Consider the following 10,387-nt stretch of genomic DNA (forward strand, 5'->3'; position numbering starts at 1 on the left):
CCCCTCCGCGGCGCCGGCAGGAGGAGCTCCGAGGGGCACAGGACGCGCCCGGCGGCGGCCGCGGGCGGGCCGGCTGCCTCGCTCAGCGCTCACCCGTTCAGACAGGCAGATGTAACTTCAGGAGGCAACCGTGGAAGAAGGAGGGAGAAGGGGGCACGGGCTTGTTCACAGCTGCCCAAGGACTTGAAGACCTGAGAGGGCCGGTGGTCTGCAGGCGTGGCCACGGAGGCGACACGGCCCGAAGCGCGGGTGATATTTGTGGAAAACCAGCCAGAGCAGAATCTCTCGGGTGGGTTCTTTACTGCAGCACAAGGCAAAAAAGCCCCACAGAAAGAGGGAATCTGGAAGATATTTTAAGCAAATGTGCACCATGAGTTAGCCTGTCTGTGTGTCAGCACTTTACATCAGGTAGCTAAAAATTCTTGGGTGCCATATAAGACTTACCATATTACTGAACCAATGCCTCTTAGGAACACTGCATTCATATGCAAAACCAATTCACTTACAGACACATTTAGCAGCATCCTAGTCTCCCAGATGTTTTCAGAACACTACAGACATTATCCCTGCTGGTCCGTGTCACAAGCTTCCAGGAGTTAAGCAGGACAAAGATGCATACTGTTATTTAAAGATTTCTGCACTTGATAGTTTTTCAGCGTACAAACTTATACTCCCCTATATATATTTGTATGTGTGTGTTTGTATGTAGTATTTACCCATTTATCTAAGCTACTGCTAATTTTAAATACTACTTTATATCTTCCTTTTTTTTTTCCAGGACCACCGTATACATTCCTTCTTCCTTTCCCTCCCTTTACGCCAAGCTCTTCTGTGGGACCTATTTTACAGCACCGAAAGACTGCTGTAGAAAATTGCCAATGTATTATAGCACAATTACTGCTTTCTTACAGTCATTACAATCACTTTCTTACAGAACATTTGTTCTCCTGCAGCAGCAAGTAGCTGAGCCTGTAAATCTAGAATGAGAAGGGAAAGTTGGAGAAGTTCTGCCTCAACTTTTAACCCCACCTCCAGGTTGGAAAGGGTTTAAGTCACTATGTGTAAAACCCTAAAGCAATAATAACAGAATTCAATTACCACTAGCACATAGGTAATTTCTTTACATATGCAACCATATCTAGAAATAATATATATGTGTGTGTGAATATTAAAGTTGACAGCTCGCGGCTATTAGCTAATGGTACTAATACTGTAATTCTTTGGAAGATATTCCTCCCTGCATGGAAAATATTTCCACTTATACAATATTTTTTAATTACTAAGGAAAGCTTATACTTTTTCACAGAATATTAATCTTAGTTATTTGTTCTAATCTGCAAAGCTTATTGAAAACAGCTGAAGATAACAATCGCTCCATGTGGGCTAAGAGCCAAGAAGCCTCAATTGTTTCATATAACTGACAGGCAAATTTTCTGTGTCATTCTCGCTTGGCACCAGGAATTTTCACAACACTGAGGCACGAGGCGTGAGTCCGCAGATGTACGTGCAATCACAGATACCCACAGTCAGCAATAGGAGCAGTCATTCCCTGATTTGTGCAAGGTATTTCAGCTCCTTTGGCCCTGTTCACTCACCACAAGAAGGACTAACAGTCTCCGTTACACCTCAGGATGCCAAGCCCTGTAGAGGGTAACATTTAAGAGACAAGAGTCGCTGCCATGGCTGCAAACTTTGTTTTCTCACTGCTGATCTCGGGTATCTGAGGCCCAATCATCCTCTCCTTAGCAAATGCTATCTGATCATGTGTCTGACAGCGTTCCATGGGCAGTTCCAATTCTTTCCAGATCAGAGTTCTAGCTTTTCATGGCATAAAGCAACCTGATACTCTGGCCTAGCTCCAGCTTACACAAGCCAAGGGGAAGACCTCAGCAATGGGACATTTTTTGTCAGCACCTGTCTCCAAGTGCTCTGTTACAGAAGTGGAAAAAGTTTACAGTCACTTCACTCAAACCAGTTTCTTAATCACATCTCCTCTGTAGCACCTGCTTTATCATGCACAGCATCTTAAATTGTGGCTTATTATTTTCCACAGCATTCAGCTAACCCAGTCTGGGGGCCAGAGGTGACACCACTTGAAATTCCGAGACTGGGACAGAGGTGGGCAAGTAACCGTTAGTCTCATGGAAATCTGGTGCACTGTGAGAGTGACCCAGGCTAAGGGTCTCACAAGCAAATCTTTCAAAGGGAAGATGAAAACTTGCTACTGCAGTAATTCACCTTTGGGGTTTGCATTTGAAAGGAGCAGGGTTGCCCAACACTATGGGAAGGCAGCAGCTCCACAGTTATAGCATTGTGACATCATCAGGCTGGGGCACTACTCCATGGCTTTCATGGCTGGTGTTCTTCCTCTTTGGAGTTGCCAAAAGGCATACAAAACTCCAGCTAAAGTGTTCCCAAGTTGGCTAATTGGAGTCTGGTTTTGTCTTCATTCTAAGCATCTAGAGATTTTCAGGAATGTCAAGAGACCAGTATCAGGCTGTTCTTGCTCATTCCTCTGGTGTTATCTTCCACTAGGTACCCCACTATCTCACTCTGCATTCCATTATGGAATTCTTCAGGGCTCGATAATGGCTTTCCTGTCTGATAATGGTGGGTGATGAGCTCTTCAGAAATCCTTCATGAACTTTACAACACATTCCTGTGCAGCATATAAAATTCCCAGAGTTTGGATAGTGACCTGACCAGTATGTTTTTTTGTCTCTTTTCCTGACGAGGGTTCCCTTTCTCCTGAATGCTCTGCTTTTCTGGCTTGTTATCCTTCCCAGCTTGCTACGAGCTGTCCCTCTCTTTCTTGTTCTACACCAAGATTCCATTATGCCTCCTTTTAGGAAGGAGATCGTGAGTGTTAAAACAGGCTCACGATCTGTGGCAAACCTGTACAAAGTTGATACTGTCCCAAAGAGAGAGCAATCAGCTTTATTCCTTCAACAGGAGAGTTTTAGCCCTTGGCTGCTATGGCATTTTGGCCTGTGTCACACAGGTGACACAGTTAATGCTCATTACGTCACTGATTATACCCAGCAATTGTCAGTAGAGTCAGAAATTTACCAAGGGCAGCCATGTAATGTTTGCAGTACAATTTCTGAAAGGCTGGGAAAGACTTCTACCACAGATAGAACCTAGACCTTCCACACTCACATTAAACATAATGGAAGGGACGATCTGAAGCTCCTAATCAAGGTAAATATGCATATGCTATGCTGGTAATTTAAAAGATAAACGGCAAATTCCAGTCTCAGCTATAATATTAGCATTAATGTGGAATTATTCTATCAGTTCCTTCAGAGTTACTTGTTATTTACAGTTGTGTCTCTAAAATCAGATTGCAGGCCTCGGTCTTGATTTTGAAGATAGCACATACCAAATACTGCATTTTTTTTTCTCTCTCACAGGGCAATAAATGAGTAACAAAGGAAGGTCATCTGTATCTAGGCTTACGTGAACATTCACAAAAAGAGGTGGAGAAAAACATTTGTGTTTTGCTTCATCAAAAACCTTTTATCCCAACTGTTATTCATTATCAGAGAGCAATCAACATGGGGATGTGTAGAGTGACAGTGTGCTTACCCATGACCTTGCTTCAACTCCTTTTATATAGAACCAAGTTCATAACCCATTTCTTAGATACATGTACTTCTTACTGTGAGCAGAGTACATCACTAAGTTCGTCAAGAAAGCTAAGGGATTTTTTTCCTTTCTTTACAGACAGGATGGAAACAGAGGCATTTTCTGAGGCGATCTGTGTACAGCACCAGTGATTAAACTGCTGGATGAGAACTCAGCTTCATACAGTTCCCATTCAGTTTTCTAGCATCAGGCCAGAGCTTTGCCTCTCTGCTGTTTCAGCGTTTGTCCTGAGGAGGACAAACGCTGTACAAGGAGGAAGCTGGAGCAGTGCACCTATGCATGCACGTCCCTCGCTGCCCTAAGATACGTCCCTTAGCAAAAAAATATTTAAGACTTCCCCGATGGAATTAAACTAATACAACTTTGTCATCCTTCACCCTAAAATAAGAGAAAATACAGGGACCTTTCGTATGCTTCTGGTTTTCAACTTTCCCATGAACATCAACATCAAATCTTTCCAGAGTCACCCTACCCCCATCCCTTATGATGCATTTAGAAAGGTGGTGTTTTCTTCCATACTTTGCACAATCGTGGAACTGGCAGTTCCTTTACCTGTATCCTGTACTGCTTGGTACAGCTTGGAAGGTTTGCTTAAAATTAGCTTTGCAGGTAATACCCAGAAGAGTTGAGATGCCAAGCAGAATAGCAGGCATTTGACAACTGTTATTCTGAAATCAGTGGAATATATGATGCCTTGTTTCCAACCCTGCTACTGTACTCCAAATGAGCTTCTTAGAGCATAGACCAGCACTGGGCTGCCCACACCAAGAGTGGGCAGTCTGTGTGGTGGGCAGCAGTACATGCCTCCTCCTACATGGGAGCTTGCTCTCCTGTTACAAGCAAACCACAAGCTATGTGAATGTGATTAAGCAGTAGCACTTGGTACCAGCAGTCAGGGCCTGAAGCTTACCTTTCCTTAGAGTATATGCAGAGTAAACTAGGCTCCCCTTTGAAATAACTGAGGCTGTCTTCACAGATTCCTTCGCTAAGATTCAGAAAGCTCTCAGGCAGTTAAAGAGTCTGGCTCGCACAACTAAGAAACACGCAACTTTGCTCTGAAGGTTTTTAGCAGTCAACAGAAATAGCACTTGGTAAAGGTCAGCAACTCATCTTTCTAGACCTAATAACAATAACAGGGCCAGCAAGGTTGTTCTGTGACGATGCCCACAGTGATTTATGACCTACGGGGGCTGTGTTACAGCAGGAGCAAAAAAAATCAGTAATACTAGTTGCAGCTTGGAGGAGTTAATAAAACCTGCAGCTGAGGGTAGGGAAGGCTACTCTGCCCTTGTTAGCTAATCTTTCTGTGTGGCTTTTAGCAGGTTACTTCTCCCATACAGAATTAAGAACCAGGGAAGCCAGAGAGTTTGGCAAGAAAGCTGTGAAAAGACCAGGAAGCTCAGCTCCGCTTTCAATCAGTACTTGCAGTTACACTTTTATAGCCTGCAGCTAGTTCCTTTTCACATGTATTTTGTTGGTTGGGAAGAAGAGAAGATGACAAAATTAACAATCTGTGGACTGAATAACTTGGCTGGGGGAAAGGCAGGGCAGAGTTGCATGCTGGAAGGACTGCTTTCTAATTTTGTGCCACAGAGGGACAGATGGGAAACTACTCCTGAGAGCTGAATGCAATGTAGAGTTGTTAACTTGCATCTTTCCCTAGTAAACGTGACACTGTAGCATCAGGAGTGAAAACTGAGCTGAAGAATTACCTCTTATCAATCAAATGACAAAAGTGTGAAGGGAAAAGATAACACCCCCCCCAACAAACCCTCCTCTTGCCAGCTAGACCATTAATGGGACTAGGATCTCTAAGAGGCTGAAATAACAGTTCATCCTCTGCACTTAAATCAGCACGGCTGCAGAACCGATGTGCATAGAAATGGAACTAAAGGAAGAACAGCAGCATTGACAGCCACGATGATAAAAGGATAAACTTGCCAGCTGTCATCAGCTGTCTTCCTATAACCCAAGTAACTGTCATTGAATCCTCTCTGGAAATGGGACATGCTCCACAGATAGCCTTGTCAGTCATGCTGTGTTTCTAAGGGTAAGCTCAGCCTCTGACTATGTCATAATTCTCTTAAGAAAGACAATAACTGGCTCCAAATGAAGGCTATAAACAGTCAAGAAGCCCTGACTTCTCTTCAGAGTGGAGACTGGCTAAGTAAATGTGCAACGCAGAAAAGCCTGTGTGGGAAGGATCCTTTGGCTGCGTAGCAACCTTACACGGGCATATTTTTGTGGCAGGAATCTGGCACCCAAGACAGCGAAAGCTACACTGAAACAACTCTTGGAAAAGCTGGGTTAACAGCCCCATCGTGACTGCCAAATACCAAGAAAGGCCACTGACACCTAAAGGGACAGCAAGCGTCAGTCTGCAAAACCCTTCCAGTGTCCAAGAGACAGCACAAGCTAAATACTACCGAACCTAGATTCCATGGACTATGTCTTAAGTCAAGACACAGCACAGAGGCAAGTCAAGCAGGCTGCAAGGATCAGAACAAGCAGTACTTCCTTCAGCAGTGGCTCCTAAAGCCGCTTCCACACTGGCACCACCTACTTTTGCTCACAGCAAAGGTTGCCATAGTTCCAGCAGCTGTGTGGGGCTACCAGTTACTTGGTTTTAAAAGAAAGTTCTTCTTGAGTGTTTTGTTTTACGTTTTTCTTCTCCTGTAGCATAAGTGTTACTGGTAAATAGTAGAAAATCAAAGATCTGATCTGGGCTACAAGTGTTTTGTAGATGAACTCACTAGTAGAAATACATAATCATCTATCATCTGCACTAGTCATAGTTCCTTAGCTATATCGATTCTCTCCCCTCCTTCAAATAGAATTAAACGTTTGTTGTTCAAAACCTCTTTAACCGCTTGAGTGTCCTTCTTATTTGGTTTGATCCCCCCTCGAATCTCCAAGAAACCTCGCGAGAGGAAAGGCAAAAGCAGTAAAAAGAGAAATCGCTGGTGCTACCTGACGGTGAAGGCGAAACACTGCGCGCGTTTAACGACTCGTCGGTGACACCTCCTGACCGATCGCGGCACTGCAAATAAAAACTGCGCATCGCCGAAACCGACGCACCTAGTCACGCGGAAAGTTTTGGCAACATGCACGGAACTCGCGCTTCTGCAAAACGAAAAGCGCTTCGATCACATGGCAGGCCCAGGGTACATGGCGACAAACTCGCGCATGCGCAGTGACTGTACCGATTCTACTGAGTTCTGCTTTTCTGGGATCAGTTTGGGAAAATCATGTGAAATTCTGAAAAGCTTCTCTCCGTGTTTTCTAGTTGTTTTTTCAGCCTTGGTCTAAGTTTCATGTAGAAAAGGGCATAGAATTAGAACAGATAAACTAGACCCCTAAAATGTGAGAAGGGGCCCCCAAAACGTGTGGGGGGGAACCCCAGGGAGCCGAAAAAGCGGCGGAGGGGGAGCCGCGAAATGTGAGGGAGGGGCCCCAGAAAAGCGGGTGAGGCGCGCGCAGTAAGAAAGCGAAGCCGGGTGGATAGGCGGTGGGGAGGGCAGCCAAGGTAGCGACGGCGGCGCATGCGCAGTCGTTAGCAAGATGCCGGCGATCACGTGATAATTAAGGGCGGCCAGGAGAGGGAACGGCGACGCATGCGCAGTGGGTCTCGTGCCGCTGCAGCGCTCCCTGCTCCATTTAAGGGCCGGTTCCCGCGGCGCGACGGGACTCGTGGTCTCCCGTCTCTCCCGGGGTGTGTGCGGGGGGAATAACATGAAGATTTTCGAGGCGAAAGCGCAGAAATTAGTGAGGGACGTTGTCCGGGGGGCACCGGAAGTAGAGAGCGACCGGACTGTTTTCGACGGCGCACCACCCAAGATGGCGCCCTCCGTGACCGGAAGTCTTTCCTCCTTGGCGGCACGCAAAGATGGCGGCGCTCTTACCGGAAGTCCTCCAAGGCCGTACACAAAGATGGCGGCCCCGGACCGGAAACTCGCCGAGGCCACACCAAAGATGGCGCCACCATGACCGGAAGTTAGGCGAGACCACACACAAGATGGCGGCGAGAGGCCCCCTTCCGTCAGAGAGGCGTTTATCCTGTTGCCTGACCTCCGCCCCGACCCGGATCCCCGCCCCGCGCCCGCAGCGCCGTCTCGCCGCGCCGTTTCCCAGTGCGGGGACAGGGCGGCGCGCTCGGCGGCGCCTGGCGCGGGCGGCAGGTTCGTGGGCGGCGGCAGGCACCGGCGCGAGCAGCCCCTTCTCGGCGCCGCGGCGCGCGGCGGAGGCGCGAGGACCCCAGGCAGATGGCGGGGCCCGGCGCGCCGCCCGCCCGCCCCGTTCCACTCCGCTCCGCTCCGCTCCCGCTCTCGCCCCGCTCGGTCCCGCCGTGCCCCGGAGATGCTGTCGGGGCTGCGCCGCCGCCTTCCCCACCCGGAAGCGACCCACGGCGGCAGATCCGACGTCGGCCTCTCCGGGAGATCGTCCCCGGGGTAAGCGGGGCCCGGCGGGGGCGCGGCCGCTCTTCTGCTTCACCCGCAGCCATCCGGGACTGCAGGCAGGGGAAGCGACAGGCAAGTTTCTCGCCTCTGCGGAGAAACTTGCACCTGCGTGCCGCCACCAGGAGAAGGGGCGGAGAGAGCGGCAGGCGGCAGGGCCGGGTTCGGATGTGCCCTGCCATTGCACCCCCCTCGTGGGGAGGGTCTGTGCTGCCTCGGGGACCCTGTCTGTGCTGCCAGGAGAGAGAAATCCTTTGGGAAGCTGGGCTGGAAACAGCAACTCTGTGAATTGCTCAGCTTTTCCTAGGTAAGGGCAGGTTTTAGGGAAGAAAGGCCCGCACTTGCGAAAGGCGCCGCGGGTCTTGCAAGGGGGGGGCGCGCGGCTGCAGTGCCGTTCCCGGCCGTGTCCGCCAGGCGGCGACTGCGAGGCCTCAGGGCCCGGCGCTCGCGGGGGGGCCCGGCGCTCGGTGAATTTGGGCTTCTGCGGGTGAATTCGGTCCGGTGGTGTGGTTTTTTGTTTGTCTCCGTCCTCGGGACGGTGAAGCAAATGTTCTTTTTCCCCTGGCCGTGGGCGCTCTGAGGAGACCAAAGGTCCAGAATTCTGCCGGTGACTTGGCTTGTGCTGCCAGTCCGATTCCCAGAATTGAACAGGGACGAAGGTTCCTCCCGGCCAAAAGGTGCCAGCGCAGAAAGCTGTTGCTGCCCCGGGAGTGCCCAGGCTGGCCCAGCCCCTGGCAATCTCTTAGTGAAAAGGCAGGGAACGACTGCGGTTGTTCTACCATTTCTTTAGCCGGGTACTAGAACGCAGACAAAACCAAGGTTGTCTCGGACCTGTGCAGGGTCCGAGCATTTGTCAGCCTTCCTTAGCAGGGCATTCTGACCCTCTGAAAAGCTTAAAGGCTTTAACATCTGGATACACACCTGCAGCTGTGCAAATTAATGCAGTTTCTTTTAGGAAATGAAGGTTTCCTGTTGCGAGCCTAAATACCAAGTATACTCTGCTTTTTCAATCAGGTGATGAAGCTTATGGAAAAAAGACAGAATGCGTCGAGGTGAGTACACTCTACTGAGTTCTGCTTTTCTGGGATCAGTTTGGGAAAATCATGGGAAATTCTAGAAAGCTTCTCTCCATGTTTTCTAGTTGTTTTTTCAGCCTTGGTCTAAGTTTCATGTAGAAAAGGGCATAGAATTAGAACAGATAAACTTGACTTTCTCGGGAGAGATGGAAGAAGAGTCTGCTGATTACAGTTCTGCTTTTCTTGTCTTCCCTTAGACTGTCGTTGTCTCTCACCTACTGTTCAAAGAGGCAGCAATTAATTCTTCTTCTGAAGAGTTTGCTGTACTAAGTGTCTGTCAAATTGATGCCTTCAACTCAAGATAGCACATACTTCTTAGTTGCAAATTTCTCACAGGAGATTTTCAAGCGTGCCCATAAATCTCATCACTGTTTGGGAGAAGGTTTTCTCATCTGTACCAGACTAGTCACATCATTTGCTATTGAATGCTGGTGGTAATCTAGTCAGAACAGGACCCTGTGCTTCACTAATTTTCCCTTTTTGTTGTTGGGGGTGACTTCTTACCAGGGATGTTATTCTTGACACCCCGGGGCAAATGGAGGGATTTGCCTGGTCAGCGTCAGGAACCATCCTAACCGAGGCCTTGGTGAGTGCTTTCTGTATGACTGGACAGTGAAGCTGTCTGTGTGAATGACTTGGCTATTGCTCACTGTAGTCCTAATTAAAGTGTCTTTTGCTCTGTGTTCCCAGGCTTCCTCTTTTCCTTCGGTTGCCGTGTGTGTGCCGGACACCTCTGGCAGGACTAACCCTATCGCTTTTATGTCCAACGTGCTGTATGCCTGCAGGTAAGAAAAGCTGGAAGTGCAGTCCCTCTGCATTGATTGCTGTATCTCTTTGGTAGTTATTTTGGAGGGGAATCATAGAGTGATTTGGTTTGAAGGGGACCTTTAAAGGCCACCCTGTCTTCCGTGGGCAGGGACACCTTCCACTATCCCCGGTTGCTCCAAGTCCCATCCAGCCTGGCCTGGAACACTGCCAGGGATGGGGCAGCCTCAGCTTCCCTGTGCAGTGTGCTCTAATATCTCTCCACTGTCATCACGAAAAATTTTGTCAGTATGTCCCTTTCAGTTGAAAACCATTATCCCTTGTCCTGTCACTACAAGTCTTGGTAAAAAGTCTCTCTCCATTTTTCTTATAAATCCCTTTATTTACTGGAAAGCTGCAGTAAAACTTCCCTGAAGTCTTCTCCAGGCTGAACAACCCCAACTT

General features: G+C 48.4%; 1 protein-coding gene and 1 long non-coding RNA gene across 2 annotated transcripts; both read left to right on the plus strand.

Moving 5' to 3' along the window:
- Positions 1-60: 60 nt before the first annotated feature.
- On the plus strand, positions 61-5,905 carry LOC113975064. Its single transcript, XR_003536744.1, has 3 exons — positions 61-289; positions 2,054-2,118; positions 3,727-5,905. It is a non-coding gene; the product is annotated as an uncharacterized LOC113975064 (long non-coding RNA).
- A 2,005-nt stretch (positions 5,906-7,910) lies between these two features.
- On the plus strand, positions 7,911-10,142 carry LOC113975075 (basic proline-rich protein-like). The gene is made up of 2 exons (XM_027698733.1): positions 7,911-8,096; positions 9,869-10,142. Exons 1-2 carry the CDS (start codon positions 7,911-7,913, stop codon positions 9,965-9,967), a joined length of 285 nt encoding a protein of 94 aa, XP_027554534.1. The 3' UTR covers positions 9,968-10,142.
- Positions 10,143-10,387: the final 245 nt, after the last annotated feature.

Source organism: Neopelma chrysocephalum, unplaced genomic scaffold, assembly GCF_003984885.1.
Source record: "Neopelma chrysocephalum unplaced genomic scaffold, ASM398488v2 Primary Assembly neopelma1_132, whole genome shotgun sequence".
Taxonomy (NCBI): Eukaryota; Metazoa; Chordata; class Aves; order Passeriformes; family Pipridae; genus Neopelma; species Neopelma chrysocephalum.